Raw genomic sequence first — 20,784 nt, 5'->3', positions numbered from 1 at the left:
GTTTACTACCTCCTTTGAAGGGTAATTTAGAGATATTCTCCACTATGACATGTCTCCTTGACTTGGGTTTTGTAATAAATCAGTAATGTAGATTTAGATACTTTTTTACTTCAATCTCTATCAAAAATCATTTAATTTTCTTCCTAAGATCAGTCATCATCGACCTTACTAAGCTTTTTAGTAATCGTCTTCAACCTTCTTTAGCTTATATTTTATCCAACCTTCAAATCTCAAGAACAAGATATATATGATTTTTAGATAAGGACAATGATAGATTGCTTGATAGAAAAATCAAGAATTTCCATAAGATTTTGGAGACAAAGGATTGGAAACAAAATTGATGTAGGATGTAGGATGTAGGATGTTAAGTAGTGGAGTTTTCATACAATGATGTTTCAACAACCTTGTGGGCCTACCTACCAGAAATTACTCTTATCGACTATTTTTATGGAAATGACTTACAAAGGATTCGAAAATCTGGAAAATACTCAAATCCAATGAGTAAAAATCATCAATTCTTTACACGCTTGTTTACTACCTTCTTTGAACGGTGATTTAGAGATATTCTCCACTTATGACATGTCACCTTGACCTGGGTTTTGTAATAAATCAGTAATGTAGATTTAGATACTTTTTACTTCAATCTCTATCAAAAGTCATTTAATTTTCTTCCTAAAATCAGTCATCATTGACCTTACTAAGCTTTTTAGTAATCGTCTTCAACCTTCTTTAACATATATTTTATCCAACCTTCAAATCTCAAAGACAATATATATATATGATTTTTAGAGAAGGACAATGATAGATTGCTTGATAGAAAAATCAAGAATTTCCATAAGATTTTTGAGACAAAGGATTGGAAACAAATTGAATAAGTTAAAAATAATTTACTTTAAAGATTAACAACTTTAATATGAAAGACTTAATGGTCACATTCTACCTTAATATTTCATGATTTCATCACCTTCAAACCTCAACAACAATATAAATCTTTTAAGAAAAGAGTATGATAAAAAAATTTGAGTAAAAAAATTGAAGGGTTTTAGATGACAGATTTAAAAAAATAAATAAATAAATAAAAACATCGAAAAATAATTTTATTGGAGATTGAAGACAAGGACATTTAAGTCATTTTATGCTAGCACGTATTACAAATTCTACTAAGGGACATGTCATCAAGTTGATATAAACCAGCCATAATTATTGACTGAAACGTGGAGTGGTGTGACTAAATCACCTTCCTTAATCCCTTTACCAGTTTAAACTAACAGCCTTAACACTGAATAAATAACCCATTCGTAATTTAACATCATAAACGAGGGTATTTTATTTTTTAAATAGCCACCTTGTCTTTCTTCAACCATTAATGCTTCGTCACGAAGTTTTCAAGGATAAATCCAAACGCTAAGCATCTTGTCTCTTGCACGCAGGCAGTAGGCACAACCGTTGTCTTTCCACCTTTCCTTCTAATGGCCGTGGAATCATTAATTAAAATATGAGAGATTAGCTTAATCATTAAGGATCTATTTATCTTAACCAGTGCCATCAAAGTAGAAAACTAGACTCAACTCAGACATTCCTCGAGTAAAATCAACTAGACAACTCATGAGTTGACTCCCATGAAACAAATAAACACACGTTAATTGCATAGAACTTTCATTGTATACCATTTTTCTCATGTGTCACAATCCAGACCAGTATCAACGTGGCATGTTTGGGTTGGAGAATATACACATTGAGCTGTGTGCACAATTTGGTTAGGAGCCCGAGGTGTTTTAAACTCTAATTGGAACATGGTATGTAGACACCATTCCTATTTTATAGGAACATGAAACTTATTAGATCCTAAATTTTTTCTTATATGGAAATCAAAAATATATTTGATATCCCCTCCCATTTTTCTTCTTAAAATGCAAATGAATTGATCACACCAATTAAAAATATATACACTATCAAATGATGCCAATTCTCCATCTCATCACCATCACCACTTGGGTCCTTTGCAATCTCACCTACCAAAGCCCCATCTTTTTTTTATTTATTTTTTGGTAGATCAGGGAGTATCCCCACCTCAGCCAAGATTAGTCTTGGGACAACATGCACCATCCCACTCTGTAACGTGTTCGACATTTAAATAGTCATATTTCTAAAGAGAAGCATATAGAGATTCGAAGTTATGACTTGAATAGCAAACCTAATCACTTTCTTACTATCTCAGCTTGCACCTGACAGGTCAAAACCAATCTTTGAAAACTCTAAAAACTTATCCTTAAAATACCAGCCTCTACCACTTCAACATCTTGGTTGGCCACTATAGAGATTCACCACCCTTTCCCTTAATCACCTTCTCAACTTTAGATTTTAAAAAAGTTGACGAATAACCACATACTAGAAATCTTACTTATCGAATTTCATTGTAGAAAAATCGTCCATAATTTTTTTTATAAAGGAATTGACCATTATATATATTATCTATGCATAATGTAGCCACCTCAAATTGCACAAACTCAATTAAATAAAGGTTTCAAGTAAGGTTTATTTCACTTCAAAGACCTTACAAAGTTCGAAAAAGGAACCTTTAGTCCAGGGGCGGAGCTAGTAAGGAGTTGCTGGGGGCAATTGCCCCCACAGAACTTTGAGACACCCACATATTTTCAACTAATAACATGTCCCATTTGTCCTCACTCCCTCACCTCTCTCCCCATTTGCCCCCACACCCTCACCTGTCAGTAAGATACAGCATATATATTTAGCTAGAATTACTCTCTCTAGTTATAGCATGATTTTGTATTATGGCTGTAGACATCTGTCAATCAGATACAGCATATATATTTAGCCATAATTAGTCTCTCTAGTTATAGTATGATTTTGTATTATAGCTGTAGATATCTTGTAATTAGTAGGAAGATTATAGTTTCCTTATTTAGTCACTCCTTGATTTTTGTAATTGCTGACATTCAGCCTTGTAATCAGCCCAACAGTTTCTATATAATATGAGGAACTCTCACAATGAGAGGCATTCAGTACAATTGACATGGTATCAGAGCATAAATCATCTAAATTAGGATTGTTCTAGGTTTCAATTTTTTAGGGCAGAGAGTTTCTTTTTTTGCTGGAAACTACTCTTTTTGTGGTGATTAGTGACTATCGGCAGATTCTTTAGAGATTGTGGAAATTTTGTGGTGGCTGTCGACAAGTTCTGTGCAGTCTGTGGCGGTTGTTTGGTGCTGTTTGGGTTGCTGACTGGTGATTTTGGGCTCTAAAGGTTGCTGTTTGGTGGACTTGGGCTTGCTGTCCAACAAATCTGGTGGGTTTTATGCTGGAGTACTGTTATTTGGTGTTGTTTGGGTTACTGATTGGTGATTTTGGGCTCTAAAGGTTGCTGTTTGGTGGACTTGGGCTTGCTGTCCAACAAATCTGGTGGGTTTGGGGCTGTTACTTCTTTATCAGGTTTTACAATTTCTGATCCTAGTGGCTTCGGGTGTTTATTTTGATTTCAAGTTGGTGTTGTTGTTATATTGGTTTCATCATGTCTTCTAGTGAATCTTTCGGGGTCCGTTTTACTGGAAAAAATTATTCTACTTGGGAATTCTAGTTTCAATTGTTTGTTACGGGGAAAGAATTGTGGGGCCATATCGACGGTAGTGATCCAGCCCCTACGGAGCCTAGGGAGCTGGCTAAGTGGACCGTCAAGGATGCACGTGTGATGTCTTGGATCTTGGGGTCTGTCGATCCTCTTATTGTGCTCAATCTGAAGCCTTATAAGACTGCGAAGACCATGTGGGAGTATTTGCTAAAGGTTTATCACCAAGATAATACCGCACGCCGTTTTCAATTGGAATATGAGATTGCTGGTTACACTCAAGGCAATCTCTCTATTCAAGAGTATTTTTCTGGTTTTCAAAATTTGTGGGGGGAATTTTCTGATATGGTTTATGCGAAGGTACCTGCTGCATCTCTCTTTGCGGTTCAGGCTGTTCATGAGCAGAGCAAGAGAGATCAATTCCTGATGAAATTGCGCCCTGAATTTGAGGTTACTCGCTCAAATTTAATGAACCGTGATCCTCCACCATCCTTGGATGTTTGTTTTAGAGAATTACTTCGTGAGGAGCAGCGTCTTCTCACTCAAGTTACGTTCCAACATGATTCCAGAATCTCCAATCCAAATCCAGTAGCCTATGCAGCCTATGGGAAAGGGAAGGACATGCGCAAAGTCCAGTGTTTCAGCTGCAAGGAGTATGGTCATATTGCTGCCAACTGTGCAAAGAAGTCTTGCAACTACTGTAAGAAACATGGCCACTTTATCAAAGAATGTCCCACTCGACCTCAGAATCGTCAAGCTAACGCTTATCAAGCTGTAGTGAACACCTCATCTGCTCCAGAGATGTCCTTAGCCTCTTCTTCTGTAGCTGGACCATCTATTCTTACTCCTGAAATGGTCCAGCAAATGATTGTGTCAGCCTTTTCTGCCTTAGGGCTCCAAGGTAATAGTAATACTTCGTCTAAATCTTGGCTTTTAGATTCTGCTGCATCCAATCATATGACCGGATCGTCTGATACACTTTGCAATGTTCGTCCATATCATGGTTCATCCCATATTCAGATAGCTAATGGGAGTCATTTAGCTATTAATAAAGTAGGAGATATTAATCCTTCTTTCAAAGATGTTTATGTGTCTCCTGGACTTTCTACTAGTCTTATTTCAGTTGGCCAATTAGTTGATAACAACTGTGATGTCCATTTCTCTCGTGATGGTTGTCTTGTGCAGGATCAGGTGTCGGGGAAGATACTCGCGAAGGGACCTAAAGTTGGCAGACTATTCCCATTGCACTTTTTAACTCCTAGTTATTTATCTTTAGCTTGTATGACAGTTAACACTCAAAGTGAAGTATGGCACAAACGTTTGGGTCATCCAAACTCTGTTGTTCTGTCTCATATGTTAAATTCTGGTTTATTAGGCAATAAAGAACAAGTTTCTAAAAATCTGTCATTTGCCTGTGCTGTATGCAAACTTGGTAAGAGTAAGACTCTTTCGTTCCCTCCTCATGGTAGTCGTGCTGCAAAATGCTTTGATATTGTGCATAGTGATGTATGGGGCATTTCTCCTGTAATTTCTCATGCTCGATATAAATATTTTGTAACATTCATAGATGATTTTAGTCGATATACTTGGGTCTATTTTCTTCGGTCCAAATCTGAGGTCTTGTCTATTTTTCGGACCTTTGTAGCATATATTGAGACCCAATTTTCTACAAGTATTAAGATTTTGAGGTCTGATTCTGGTGGAGAATACATGTCCCACGAGTTTCATGATTTCCTAAACCACAAAGGAATTGTTTCTCAGCACTCTTGTCCGTATACCCCTCAGTAAAATGGTGTGGCAGAACGAAAGAACGGACATCTCTTGGACGTTGTTCGCACCTTATTGCTCGAGTCCTCTGTTCCTTCTAAATTCTGGGTTGAGGCATTATCTACTGCAGTTTACTTAATTAATAGACTGCCCTCTCAGGTCTTGAATTATGATTCTCCATATTATCGTTTGTATCATCAGCACCCTAGCTATTTTAATCTGCATACTTTTGGATGTGTTTGCTTTGTTCATTTACCTCCTCATGAACGTCACAAACTTTCTGCTCGGTCTGTTAAATGTGCCTTTATGGGTTATAGTATTTCCCACAAAGGTTATGTTTGCTATGATCCTTGTTCTAACAAATTTCGTATATCTCGTAATGTTGTTTTTTTTGAGAATCAATGTTTCTTTTCTACACATGTTGAGTCATTGCCTGAGATTAGTATTCTACCTTGTTTTGATGAATTGACTCCTTCCCCTGAACGTTTCAAACCTGGAATAGTGTATACTCGACGTCTACCAACTTTATCCCTTCCCGAGACTGACCCTTCATCTGAGACGGCTTCGACGACTTTTCCTGAGATTGACCCGCCATCTGAGACAGTTTTGATAAGTTCTCCCGAGCCTGACATGCCTCCCGATCCTGCTCCTCGACGATCTGCCCGAGTATCACGTTCCCCTGATTGGTATGGTTTTAATGCTACTTTGACTTCTATTCCCATCCCTACATGCTTTTCTGAGGCTGTTAAACATGAATGTTGGCGGAAAGCGATGGATGAGGAACTTCGGGCTCTCCAAGACAATCATACATGGGACATGGTTCCTTGCCCCTCTAATGTTAAAACTATCGGTTGTAAATGGGTTTACTCGATTAAGCTCCGCTCTGATGGGACTTTGGACCGATATAAGGCACGATTAGTTGCCCTTGGGAATAAGCAAGAATATGGTGTAGACTATGATGAGACATTTGCTCCGGTGGCAAAGATGACTACAGTGCGTACAGTTATTTCTATTGCCGCTTCCCAAAGTTGGCCACTTCACCAGATGGACGTCAAAAATGCTTTTCTTCATGGTGATCTCAAAGAAGATATTTACATGACTCCTCCTCCAGGCTTGTTTTCTTCTTCGTCTTCCACTGTGTGTAAGTTGAAGCGGTCTCTCTATGGCTTAAAACAAGCTCCCCGGGCATGGTTTGACAAGTTCAGGTCTACTCTGCTTCAGTTCTCCTTTGTCCAAAGCCAATATGACTCCTCTTTGTTTCTTTGCAAGACACCGACTGGTCTCGTTCTTTTACTTGTGTATGTGGATGATATTGTCATTACTGGCAGTGACTCTACCTTGATTACCCACCTCCAACAGCATCTTCAGGCTTCTTTTCATATGAAGGATCTTGGTCCTCTTACGTATTTTTTGGGGTTGGAAGTGCACACTGATTCTTCGGGTATATTCTTGAATCAACACAAATATACCCAAGATTTGATTAGCCTGGCTGGTCTTCAGGATTCTTCTTCGGTGGATACTCCTATGGAAGTCAATGTGAAATATCGTAGTGAGGATGGCAATCTTCTTTCTGATCCTACTATGTTTCGACAAATGGTAGGCAGCTTGAACTATCTGACTATTACTCGGCCTGATATTTCCTTCGCTGTACAGCAAGTTAGCCAGTTTATGCAAACTCCACGTCATCTACATTTAGCTGCTGTGCGTCGTATCATTCGATATCTTCGAGGGTCACCTGGTCATGGATTGTTCTTTCCAACTGGCTCTTCTCTTCGCCTTGTTGCTTATAGTGATGCAGATTGGGCCGGATGTCCTGATACTCGGCGGTCTGTCACGGGTTGGTGCATGTAACACCCCGGATTTTCAACTCATATCTCGAGGAAAGTAAATGGTGAGATTCGGAGGGAAATATCGAATGAGAGACTTAGAGTAAAATACTCGAATATTGCTATGATTAATTTTGAGGAAAATCAACTTCGCCATTAAATTCAAAAGGATCGAAATATATACATTAGCCTGTAAGCAAGTTTGAATTCGAGTTCGGAGGAAAAAGTTATAAAATCCTCGAATTTCGCGTTAAGTGGGACCCAAAACAGTGGAATTTCGTTAGAGCGAGAATCGAAAAGATTTGATGACACCATTAGATCCGAATCGAAAAATTATTCGAAATGGTATATTCGTTTGTCATTTTTCGAGTCCGAATAGTTAAGTTATGATCGAAACTAGAAATGAGGGAAAATTACAAGTATGCCCTTAGCTGTGTTATAAAAGAAAAATCTGATTTTCTTTTATTTCATTTCTCTCTCATTCTTTAAGAAACCCAAACGACAGCCACTTTCAATCCAAGGGTTTCGACCCATTGTCATCAAGTTTGTGAGCGAACGAGTCCGAGTTGAACCTCGACGAAGAAGGCAAAGTTGTCGGCCACGACGAGGGCTACAACTTCACCACCTTTGGTTGTTCATTCTTGTTCGTTTTCTCCATCCTCCATCAAAACCAGCCTGGTAGCTCGAGTAAACCTCAACACCTTCCATCCGAGGGCTTCATCGAGTTAGGAGCTAGGTCTATGCTTCATTATAGAGGAGAAGGAGAGCGTCATTGTCGGATACCTTACAAACCCTCGTTCGTTTCGCGTCCAAGTCAGCCCAACCTCAACTCTCGAGCCACCAACCTTGATCATTGTGCGAGTTTATCACGTTCGACGTCCACTACCATGTAAGGGACTTCCGATTCTTATTGGTAACTTTAGATTTCTCAAATGTGCATTTAGGGTTTTGAAACAAAACTTATTGTTTGCATTTAAATCGTAGAAATTGATGTTTGATTTCAAATTCATGGTAGAAGTAGGTGTTTTGGTTATGCTTTATCGAATTTTGATAACAAAATCGTGGGTGGGTCGAATGGTTCGAAGAATGGAAGAAGAAATCGAAAAAGGGATTGAAAAACCCAAAAATCGCGAGTGAGGTTCAGGCTGTAGGTGGGAAGGGTCGGTGCCACCGGCACCTACCGAAGGCATTCTGTCGGTCCCACCGACAGAATGGAGCTTCTGCCACCGACCAAACCAAGAAGCCGCTGAAAATTTTGTTCTGTCGGTAGGACCGTCGGTCCCACCGACATCTGCCGATGACCAATATGTCGGTTCCACCGACAGAATCCTGGTTCTGCCGCCGACAGACACAGCCCTCTTCAGAACAGTGTTCTGACTCTTGGCTTGACTTCCTTACACTTTATACACTATTTCTCACCCTTCATTTCAGTAAAAACATCTAAGTAAATGTCCTCTTTAATTTTTACTTTCCATTTACTTTAAGTTCTTTAATGAAATTAAGGTTTTACCCCCCATTTCGGAACAATGGGAATAGTTTTAAGATCCAAATCTCAAAGGATCAAAATCCGAATTTTGGTTTCAAGAACAAAACGTAATTTTCGATGTTTTCGACAAGTTTTCAAAATGAAATAACTTTCACGTTTCTTTGAATTAGATTACAAAAACTATATGGTGTCGAATCTCATGATCGAGACTTTCATTTCGAAAAACCCGTTTTCAATTTCGAGAACTTTGAAAATTTGAGTTTCTGACACTTAGCCAAATTTTCACCAGCTTTCTCTATTTTAACAGCCTTGGTCCCGAGCATCGCTGGGACTTTGTTTTTAAATAAACTTTGAAGGTTTTTAATGGAAAGACCAAAAGAATGACTTTGAAATGTTGGAAATGGATGGTCGATGTGAAAAGATAAAAAAATGAGAATGTTGAGAGAATGGGAAAGGGGAATGAACGGTAAAATGTCATAATCACACCCGAGGGGTGATGTCTGCATTTTACATTGTATGTTGTGTGTAGGTTGGTGAAAGGATATCCAGGTTATTAATGAAAGGGTTGCATGTTTATTTCCGATTATGTTAGCGCTTGCGCTGAGTACTGTTATTTATTTTAGGCCGATTGGCCACGGTTGCATGGTAGGAACTGGATATCCGTTCTCAACCCTGTTCTGTTAATTTCTCTTTTGTTTTAAATGAAAAATCATATATGTACGTAGCTATTTTGTGAGCTGTTAAAGGGTTTGTGAATGCCTGAAGGGATAGTGTGTCACATCATCCGGAGGGGTGCACTATCCTGGGATGTACGGTAGGGACCACCAAACTCATACGTGGTATGGGACGCGTATGAGAGTGGAGTCACAACTGGAATCCGGGTCCATTCCTTTCTTATCTTTATCAGTGAACGTGTTTTGTAAGGGTGGTCGTATACGAGTGGAGTGTCTTTTGGGAATCACATGCACGCCTGATAGGCATAGACGAAGATGATTAGTCAGTGATCACTAACAATCTAGTAGTAGTCGAACGTTCTGACACATCGAAAAGAGACCCATTGCTTACGGTCACGTCAAACGGCCAGCCTGAGCCGGATAAATGGTCACCAGTGTGGTAAGCGCAGCGACCGGCCACAAAATCAGGAACTAAAAGCCAGATTTATGTTGTAACATCATGTCCCGACTGGGAGCGATCCAGTCGTGAATCCCAACGCTCAAATTCCATTACTCCACCACTTGTATTATGTATCTGTTGTTATATTTCGAATTACAAACTGAGAAGCATGTCTATTATTTTAATGTTGTCAACATTATTTGCATAAAATGGAAAAATGTATAATGAGTATGGATGATTGATGCCATGTGTAATCTTTAAACTGTTTAGTTGCTCATCCCTGGCTATATGTACCAGTTGATCGTATTTTATCTTGTGAAACCTTGCATGTATTAAAATGTTCAGTATGCTTTATTCGATCATGCTTAGGAAGGGTTATTAGTAGGAATTGGCTGTGGACTTATTGGGTAACCATTGTTACTCACCCTTTCCTTCCTATTTTTTTTAGTTTCAGCACTTGCAGCTACCGAGACAGGCGTAGAGTCAGTATTTGAGGAGTATCTGGTCGGTCAGATCGACGATCAGAGTTTATTGCCTGGTGAGCACTAGGGCTACATTCGTTAGAATTGCCAGTTTCATCCAGGATGTATGTAGTTTTTGGATTGAGAGTTTAGGCCTATGTTAGAGTGAGAGTGTTTTGGTAAGCCTGTATATGATTAAATCTTCCGCACTCTGATCTACTTACATGTTAGTTGTAATTTAGTCTTCCGCTGTTCATTTCCTGTATCTACATTTTATATACAGGTTTTGTTATAAATTGGTTTATTAGGTTTGAGTTCCGTGAAACGTTAACATAAACAGAGGAGACCATGCCGAAATTTCGAGGTGCCATCTAGTACCTTGAGGTTTGGCATTGGGATTTGTGTTAGCGTTTGGCGGGGCGTTACAGTGCATGTTCCTTGGTGGTGATTCTTTAATCTCTTGGAAAAGTAAGAAACAAGCTCGCGTTTCTAAATCTTCTACTGAATCTGAATACCGTGCAATGTCTGCTACTTGTTCTGAGATTGTCTGGCTTCGTGGGCTTCTGGCTGAGCTTGATTTTTCTCAATCTGATCCTACTCCTCTTCATGCTGATAACACGAGTGCTATTCAGATAGCTGCTAATCCCGTTTACCATGAGCGTACGAAGCATATTGAGGTGGATTGTCATTCTATTCGAGAAGCCTTGGACACTCGTGTTATTTCTCTTCCTCATGTTTCCACTAATCTCCAGATAGCTGATGTGTTTACAAAGGCCATGACACGACAACGCCATCAGTTCCTTGTGAGCAAATTGATGCTTCTTGATTGCCCAACATCAATTTGAGGGGGGATGTCAGTAAGATACAGCATATATATTTAGCTAGAATTACTCTCTCTAGTTATAGCATGATTTTGTATTATGGCTGTAGACATCTGTCAATCAGATACAACATATATATTTAGCCATAATTAGTCTCTCTAGTTATAGTATGATTTTGTATTATAGCTGTAGATATCTTGTAATTAGTAGGAAGATTATAGTTTCCTTATTTAGTCACTCCTTGATTTTTGTAATTGCTGACATTCAGCCTTATAATCAGCCCAACAGTTTCTATATAATATGAGGAACTCTCACAATGAGAGGCATTCAGTACAATTGACATCACCTCCCTCTAATTTTTGCCCCCTCCCCCTTCAATTTTCTTTTTTGTTGATGACATTGCCTCTTGAGTAGTCCTTCTCATATGCTAAATGGAAATGACCTAAATATCATTTTCTTCAATTTCTAACAAAAAACTTCTGAATTTCTCTCTAAAATCATTCATCTTCAAGTTCTTCAACTATATAATTAATTATAGTTTGCCCCCACTATAAGAAAATCTTGGCTCCGCCCTTGCTTTAGTCCATTTTGTCTAAAAAATCCCACACATAACTAATTTGACCCATTGACCTCATACCTTTCTTTAAAAGGAGACACTTGACAATCTTTCATTAATCCCCACCATCCAAGAAAACCTCTCATTGATAGGTCAACATTTTATGAGAAATGCCATCTTTATCCTTTATTGAAGTTAAAGTCAAAAGAAAAAATACTTGAATTTTTTGTAAATATTATATAAATTATGTGGTTGGATTATCTTGTCCTTAAAAAGTAATAAAAAAAATCAAATACATTTACTTGGTTCTTTGAGGACATATGTCACCCTTTAAAAGAGACACTTTAAAATTTGTATATATATATATATATATATATATATATATATATATATATATATATATATTTGAGATATTTCAATGAGGACCAAAGTCTATTTTTTACCAATAACATCGCATTTATACATGATGTTCTCACATGCATGCTCCTTGAAGTGCTTCTTCACCTCTTCATATTTGTTTATATTTTTTGAGATATTTATAAAAGGTCTAAAACTCACATGTACATATATCACTCTTCCATTCATGGTGAAAGAATTAAATGATTTCTTAACTATGAATTTGTGAGTTTGTAATAGTAAAAAATATAATAACTTATAAAAAGAAGGCAAAGGGAATAACCTTTAGCAAAACCAACATCTCCTGTTTTTTTTCCTCAAGCAAGGTTTTTATTGCATATATGTCCCTAGAGCCAAAATATAAAATTTTGTTTCTGTACAACATTTGGATCAAGAGAAAAAGTGACAATTTCGATTGAAATAGTCTAAGACAATTAAAAAATCGAAACAACTTAAAACGAAGTGGTCTGAGACAATCTGAAATGTTAAAGACTTCGAGGTTAGTATTGCCTTGATCTGAGCTAAAATTGAAGTGTTCTGTCGAAATATTTCTAAATTGACCCAAAATTTTGAAACTTAGTTTTTTACTTGCAATTTATACGTGTATGTACCTATACTTTTAAATCTCAATAAGGAATTAAGGATGGATAACAGGCCACGGGGTTGAATGTATTCTAGTTTCAACAAATTGTATCCTTATCGAGACGTGTGCGCGCTCTCGTGTGTGCGGCGCATTTTTGCACCGTCTTTGTTATTACACGTTAATCCTCAATTATACAATATTAAGTGGGATATTCCATATTCCAAGTCAGGGTTGACATCTGTCGAGTACGAACAAACCTGCAACCAAACACAGCTAACATCCCCTAGCTAAACCACGAACAAAGTTCACACTTCGCGCAGAGAGAGAGAGAGAGAGAGAGAGAGAGTCTTGGCTCGATAGTAAGCACCACAGCAGTACATCAAATGTGCAGATGTCATCCAATGATCGAACCCTCGCTCTTCTCGCCCAACTCGCTCTAGCCACGGATGGCGCAGTCGCAGGCGTTGCCCTAGCTTACTTAGCCGTACAGACCTGGCGCAGATACAACTCCACCTCCTCCGCTCTTCACAAAATCCGCCAAGCCCCAACTCTTCGAATCTCCGATCTTCGATCCCTCCTCTCTTCATCTACCGAAGAATCTGAACCCTCCGATGGAAACATCATCGTAATCCGTGGTCTCGTCGAGGCAAAATCAGCCCTCGATGGAAGTTGGCGGAGCTTGAGACCTAATGTCTTGGTTTCTCACGATTCTGGAGAGCGAGCCGTTGTGTTGCAGAGAACTCAAACGGTATAGCAAATTAAAATCTTTGTTGTGTGGAATTGGAGTATCTCAATTAACTATTTGGTCTAGTTTGTGATTATATGTATATGTGGATTATTCATTATCTCTGTAGATTTTGATTTCTCACAATTTTTTTTATTCCGAGTTTCACTGGATTTGGCCTATTTAATCCTTCCAAACCTATATAATTCTCTCTATATTTTGATATAATTCACATATTTTTATTGAGTGCCAAAAGCCTGGCGGAAGAGATCACATCTAGATGTTTTTTTGGGTGAAATTTAGTAGAATTTTATAACTGAGTATCAGCTTTTGTAAATTTAATTTTATTACGAGTTTCATTGTGTCGAGATGTATGTGGAAAGTCTTTTGCTCTGAATAATTTTGATTTTAATAAAATTTGGTTTATTTACTGTGAAGTGTATATACAATGAGTGGAGGGGCTTATTTGGGTGGACTACAGACTTACGAACCATCTTAGCGAGATCCATGAAAGACCAGAAATCCGAGTCCTTAAGAACGGTAAATTCTTAACACCACCACCACCTCTACCTCCATTACTTCATTATTCTTCAATTTTATAGGTTTCTATGCTGCTTGTTCTTTTTTCTTAATGATACTAGTTTTGGTATAACATTGGACTTTTCATATTCATTGACGACATAAAAGAATATTTCTAATTGTTTTCACTTGAAATAGAGAGCGTTTTCACTTGAAATAAAGAGCAGTTTGTGTTTGATGGATGGTTATGTTGGATTGTTGATTGAGTGTACATTAGCATAGTGTTCTTGATATTGAGTAATGTTTTTGATCCTTTTTTTTCCACCCTTTTTTTATTGTTATTTTGTCCATTGTCATCACTATCTACGCTTTATCCCATTTTTTGATTTTTATATGTACAAGTTTTATTAAAAGGAGGCTGAGAAGACCTACCAAAATATAATTGAAGACTAAAGCTAAAATGATGGCTTACACATTTACTTATGACACCCCAATTAAAAATAAAGAAATTAGTTTAGAATAAATGAAAATTAGAGTGCCAATAGAAGTTCTCATTTTTGTTCTTCTTCTAGATTTTTGTTCTTTGGGTTTAAAATTTTATATGAGTCTAATTATAATTGTAAACAACTTCGAAAATTGTGTTTGATGAATGTTGTAACGTTGAGATAATAATTTGAGCCAAACCTTTATTATGTTTGAATGGGGTGCAATAAGAAATTGGGGTGTAACAAAAAAAAGTAGTAGTTTTATTTCGGTTTGCAGGGTTGAATTAGTCTGAGTACGTGGAAAACCGTGGGACATTTAGGATTTGTGAGCATTATGGGATTTATAGGTGAGGTTAGTTGCTAGGTGGGATGGTAAGAAAAAGAGTTATTTTCAAACGATTATTTAGAAATTATGAAAAAAAGCAAATATTAAATGTGTGGATCAAACATATTGTCAGCTATTCCTGGGTTGATTGATGAGTGCGACAGGTGGCAAAAAGGGAGCATGGCTATCAATGGATCTGATCGGACCCAAAATCCAATCCATCTGATATGATAACTATGGATATGAATCAAAATTTGGGTACGATAAAAATTCGGAGCAGCCCAAAACCCAAAATTTAATCCATATCCAAAGCTACCATATCAAATGCATTCGATTTTGGGTCTGATACGACCTATTGAAAGCTGTGCTCCCTTTTTGCCCCTTCTCACACTCATCTATCAACCCAGGAATGGTTGATAGTATACTTGATCCACACATTTAATATTTGCTTTTATTTTTATTTTTATAATTTCTAAATAATGGTTTGAAAGGAACTCTTTTTCTTACCGTATGACCCCATCCTCACTTGACCAATTCAACCCTGGCAAACATAATAAAAAGAAAGCTATTATTGGCACCCCAACTTTTTTATTACTCCCCAATTTCTTAAACTATTTATTACATCCCATTAAAACACACATTCAAACATAACAAAGGTTTGGCTCGAACTATTATCTCAACATTATAACACACTCATTCAAACACTTTTCGTAGTTTACAATTATGATTAGGTTTATATAGAATTTTAAACCCCCAAAACAAAAATCTAGCAAAAAATGAGAATTTCTATTGGCAACCTAATTTTCACTTATTCTCAACTATTTACTTAATTCTTTTTATTTTTAATTGGGGTGTAATAAGAAAAGTTGGGGGTGCAAATAGCATCTCTCTTGATTTTTTTTCCTCATAAAAACCCATCCATACAGGCATAGACCAAACAAAAGGGGGAAGACAACTTTTCTGCTCCACTTTCAGTTTCTCTCTCTCTCTTCTCAGTCTCTCTCAATTTCAGTCACCCCAACCTCCATCCAGTCGTTTTTTCAATTCTTTGCCCTAGCTTTATATTCCTTTCATTCATTGTTTGGAGCTCCCATTGAAGATTGCCCTAATTGTTATGTTTTTCTCTGTTTTAGTGAAATGGTACTTTCAGTTTTTTTTTTTTTTTTTTTCATTATGATCTTAGAGACATAAATGTTGTAGATGGTGGTGGTGTTGATTTCTCAATTAAGTTTTTAATAATCATAATGTAGAGAAGAGACCTTTTACTTGGGGGCTTTAATTTTTTAATAGGAAACAAAATCTAAAAACCTTGACTCTATATTTTTTTAGACATTTATGTCATGGTTCCTTGAAAATTAATCTGTAACTCTCGGTGAAAGTAACAAAATTTTTACTAAATGGACAAGAGAACTGCTATTGGTACCCAATTTTTACTTAGAACACCCCAATTAAAAATAAATAAAATCAGTAAGCAGTTGAGAATAAGTAAAAGTTGGGGTGCCAATAGAAGTTCTCTCTTTTTGTTTCTTAGGTTTCTATTTTTTGGTTTTGGGATTTTATATGAGCCTAAACATAATTGTAAAGAACTATTAAAATTGTTTGAACTGAGTGTCATAATATTTTGTAATGCTGAGATTATAATTTGAGCTAAACCTTTGTAATATTTGAAGAGTGTGTTTTAATATTAAGTTGGGGTGTGATAAATAATTTAAGAAATTTGGGTGTAATAAGTAAAAGTTGGGTTTTCAACTACATTGCAACATTTGAAAGGACCAACTATCATCTCTGTATCCCTAAGGCTCAACCAAAGATTCCCTGCACAATCATTTGCCATTCTAACTGTATCTTGAGCCACATCTTCAATCAAGGCATGTGTCCTTATATCTTTTTCTTACAACCTCCATTCGTGCATTTTGGCTTTTCTCCCATTTTTTTAATGTATTGATTAAGTGGTTGATCAATTTTTTGTAGCCTATGCGACAACAAAACATGACTGTTAGGTTTTTGGCTCCTAATTTCAGCTGGATTAGCAAAGAAGTATTTTCAGATCCATCTACGACTCCACTACATTACCCAGCTTTTAGCATCACCATCTTTCCACCACTCTAGAATGATATCCCACATTTCGAGGTTTCTGAAACTGCCTAGATTTCAATCCGAGGGCAATTCAGAGTGTGCTGATGAGAAAAGACCATTTATAATATTAGTCACTAGGGGCGTGGTTCAAAGGATTTGTAAAAGATACAATTGATCAAATTGTTTTTGGTTTTTTGTTTTTGTCTGGAGGGAAACTAGAGTTATGATGTCTTTATCAGAAAGAAGTGACATATCATTAGATTTTTAATCTTTGTGGGAATTTTGAGGATCAATTTGTTAACTTCACTAAAGATTTTATACATGGAAGACTTCGTGAGATGTTGACTATAGTTGGCTTGAATTATATCTAAACAGCATTTTGAGGGGATTATCTTTAGCATGATTTAGTTTTGTAATAGTTTTCTTATTGTTCAAATATCTATATTGATTGCCCTAGTTAGGTTCGATGTTTATAAACATGAAGGCATGGGACAACATGTAAGTTTTTTCTTTTTTTGGTTGATGTTATTTAATCTAGAATAGATGCCATTGATTCCTCGAGATTCCCCAGACAACACTTACACACTCTTGACATACCCACCAAAAATTCAAGATACAAATACCAAGAATACAATTTTTTTATCTTTGTATTCCATTTAATGTAACCATGAAAATATTTTTGATTATAGCCTTGCAATAATTTTTTGTTATCTATGGGAAAATTATCTATTCTCTTGTCATTTTAAGATACCGTGTTGCAGTTGGATCTTTCTTAATTAATTCTATTCCGTCAGTGAAATAGTGTTAGATTTGTCATAAGAAGTGCAAGGAAGATCTGGTTCAAGGAAACCTTAATCACAATAGCTGCCGTGGATGATTTTAATATTTTCTACCCCTAAGAGTAATTTCGTGCTTCCTTACATCATTCTGATTCTCTCTCTCTCTCCTGTTTATTTTACAGGTCCCTTTCATTCTTGTTGAAAAAGATCAGTGGCCTCATTCTGATTATGTGATTGTTAACTTGGATGGCTCAAGTCATCCTCTACCTCTCACGACAGTTTATCATCAGTTGCAGCCGATTCAGGCTTCTCCTTACACATTCCTCCAGGCATTATTTGGCCATTCATATCCTGTAAGTGTTGGATGTTACTTCTTTGTTTGCTTGGTTTGATAACATATTCAATTTTTTGAGTTCATTTAGAAGATTATTTGTCTAATATTCCTTGCTGCTTCTAAACTTCTTCTGTTCTTGGGTTTCTTTAATCATTTTTGTTACAATTTTGATCCTTAATTTTGTTTTGAAAGGTTGGTCTGTTGGATGAAGAAAAAATTCTTCCACTAGGGCAGGAGATCAGTGCAGTTGGCAATTGCACCTCACAAGATGGAATTCCTCAGATTAAGTCTTGTGAGGACCTTCCCTATTTCTTGTAAGTAGGTTCTTCAGCAAATCATTCTGTTCGCTTTGAGTAATGGTGATGCATGCTCTTATGCATGACATGTATATTTAACTTTGCGTATTATGATGGTCAAATCCATTTACAAATTGGATGTTAGAATACATTCGACCTGTTTTGATGGTTGGGTCCCATTTAGGAAAACTTGGCCGATAATCAGTTCACCCAGATGACTCCCAACCATCCATTTTTTTTAAAATTGTTGGGTCCTGCATATTATTGTGATAGATGAAGCCACTTTGGACAGAGAGTTTATAAACCTGTGTGGTAATTGGATTTTATGCTATTCCTTCATATCATTTGCATCATATTTTACTTGGTTACTAACAGTAGGTTTAATGATCTTCTGTTGTGTTTCTGGAATTGTGTATGCTGATCTCTTTCACATGCAGGTCTGACATGACGAAGGATCAGATGGTGGTAGACCTTGCCTTGAGAACAAATTTTCTGTTTTGGAGTGGCATTCTTCTTGGTTCATTGTCACTTGGCATTCTAGGCTATGCTATCACAAGGTAATTTAATGTTACTTTGGTATATGTTCATGTTAGGTCCTCTAAAAAGTCCAAAAATCCGTGGCAACTTATTTTAATGAGAAGGAAAAATTTTCAAATAAGCTTCCATCATCATTATCATCGTCGGTCTTATCAAAATTTTTTGGGGTCGGCTGAATGATTCCTGTTACTACATTTAATTCAGTTTAAAATCAGAATCTTTTAATTATTGCACATGTGTTCATATCCACTCTTATGACCTCAATGCACATATTTTGAGTCTTCATATTGATCTTGCAGAACCTTCAACTTGCACGTTCTTTCTAAATGGGGTTCATTGCACATGAACAAACCATCTCATCGACTTCCTTTTATTTTATCATCGACTTCCTTTTATTTTATCTCCTACTGGGGCTACTACATTTTTCCGAATGTGTTCATTTCTAATTTTGTCTCATCCGTTTCATCATCCTCATCTCTGCTAAGTTCAACTTGTTCAGTTCAGATATCATACTTATCGTATGCATGTATGCACTAATCCATGTTGAAGGTTTAGTCATAGCTGTAGATAGGAGAGGTTCTCTAAGTTGGGATCCTGAAACGCCTTCTTTTTGGACTTGTCTGGCCTTTGGATTCTTTTCTAACATAAGAGAAGACCGGAATTTCCCTCGTGATGCAGGTTTTTAGATTTGATTTTATCTTTAGTTCATTAAACTGCGCTGTCAATGTTTTCAGGAACTGGAGGAGATGGAAAGAATGGAGGCAGCAGAGGCAAGTCCGTCGATCACAAGATTCTATTGCTGCTGCCACTGATATTGTAGAGGCCGATGAAGAAACTGGTGAGGTTCCAGATGGGGAACTATGCGTGATTTGTCTGATGAGGAGGAGAAGATCTGCTTTTGTTCCGTGTGGGCATATGGTTTGCTGCCAGGGATGTGCCTTGTCAGTCGAGCGCGACTTAGCACCCAAGTGCCCTGTTTGTAGGCAAACCATAAGGACTTCTGTTCGAATTTTTGATTCTTGAGATATTCAGCCCTAGTGTCAGCTTTTGTACACTCGCTTGTACAGCTCATATGGATGTTACAAGAGCCAATTGTACAATGAATTGTCCATACCTTGGAGATTACTATTAAAGAAATTTATAATCATCATTCTGTGGTGATTTCGTTCACAGTTGATTTGAATTTGAAAAAAAAGATGGTATGTTCTTTTAATTTAATTTATTGTTTTAGTTCTCTTATTCACTTAAATGAAAAGATTAACCATGATTTTATCTCGTAGAATTAAAAATGGTAGTTGAAAGTAAATTTATGATTCTATAAAAAATCAAACGAAAGGAAATTTCCTAAAATTTCTAATACATCGGACTCGAATGCCAATCCAGCAATCCAATTCATATATATATATATATACTGTTTATGGTGTTGGATTCAAACCAAATTTAATTTGATATTAAGTCGTTCCAAGAAGCTATCAGATCAGACACTTTTATTTACAGCACACCAACATCTACAATCAAGTAGCCTGCCTCACATGTCGATGACTACCACTTGTTTCTGAGGATGGCATCCATTTCTTGTTCTTTTAAAAAATGAAGATCAATAATTTCTACTGCCTTGGCAGTTCTATGAAGTCGATGCTCGAGTTCATCTCTCTAGTACTCCTTCGTCTTTACTTCACGGAAGAGTACAAGACTCTCTGGTCTCTCCCATTGGGTCTCTTTGCTTTGGTCTTGTTCTAAACCATCCATCCATTAATGAGATCCTAAAGAAAGAAATTTGCTCTCTCCATTTCTTTATCAACATTACTTTTCTATTTTTCATCCTAAAACTCTTCACCTCATTACCTTACTGATGGCTTTTTTCGTCTCAAGTTCCAATACTTGAATCTCTCTCCAATAAAGATTTCATGATCATCGTGTTAGAATTGATAATCAGATTGGCCCTACATAGATCACAACATGTAGACATGTTGATTGTTGATCGAGCGTGAGTAATGTTAGTTGTATTCACGTGTGTAGGCCATGATCAATCAAGATTCAAGACATGATCAGGGATCATTACACATCTTGTTCACACAATGGATCATCTTTTATGTAAAAGAAGTTAATTTGGGGTC

General features: G+C 36.9%; 1 protein-coding gene across 1 annotated transcript; it reads left to right on the top strand.

Annotated features, from left to right (window-relative positions):
* The first annotated feature begins 12,895 nt into the window (after positions 1-12,895).
* Positions 12,896-19,837, top strand: SPL2 (E3 Ubiquitin ligase family protein). Its single transcript, XM_086449563.1, has 6 exons — positions 12,896-13,340; positions 13,755-13,856; positions 17,683-17,853; positions 18,027-18,148; positions 18,568-18,687; positions 19,402-19,837. Exons 1-6 carry the CDS (start codon positions 12,984-12,986, stop codon positions 19,688-19,690), a joined length of 1,161 nt encoding a protein of 386 aa, XP_086305689.1. The 5' UTR covers positions 12,896-12,983; the 3' UTR covers positions 19,691-19,837.
* The last annotated feature ends 947 nt before the right edge of the window (positions 19,838-20,784 follow it).

This window comes from Akebia trifoliata, chromosome 8 (genome assembly GCF_017979445.1).
Source record: "Akebia trifoliata isolate Shusen 1 chromosome 8, ASM1797944v1, whole genome shotgun sequence".
Classification (NCBI taxonomy): Eukaryota; Viridiplantae; Streptophyta; class Magnoliopsida; order Ranunculales; family Lardizabalaceae; genus Akebia; species Akebia trifoliata.
The sequence above is the reverse complement of the archived record's forward strand: the minus strand, read 5'-3'. Positions and strand labels throughout refer to the sequence as shown.

Bases quoted from the DNA above. Each gene is read 5' to 3' on its own strand.
- SPL2 (XM_086449563.1), top strand. From the start codon at position 12,984: ATGTCATCCAATGATCGAACCCTCGCTCTTCTCGCCCAACTCGCTCTA. The intron at 13,341-13,754 runs GTATAGCAAATT...TTTACTGTGAAG, and splicing joins TGTTGCAGAGAACTCAAACG to TGTATATACAATGAGTGGAG. The intron at 17,854-18,026 runs GTAAGTGTTGGA...TTGTTTTGAAAG, and splicing joins TATTTGGCCATTCATATCCT to GTTGGTCTGTTGGATGAAGA.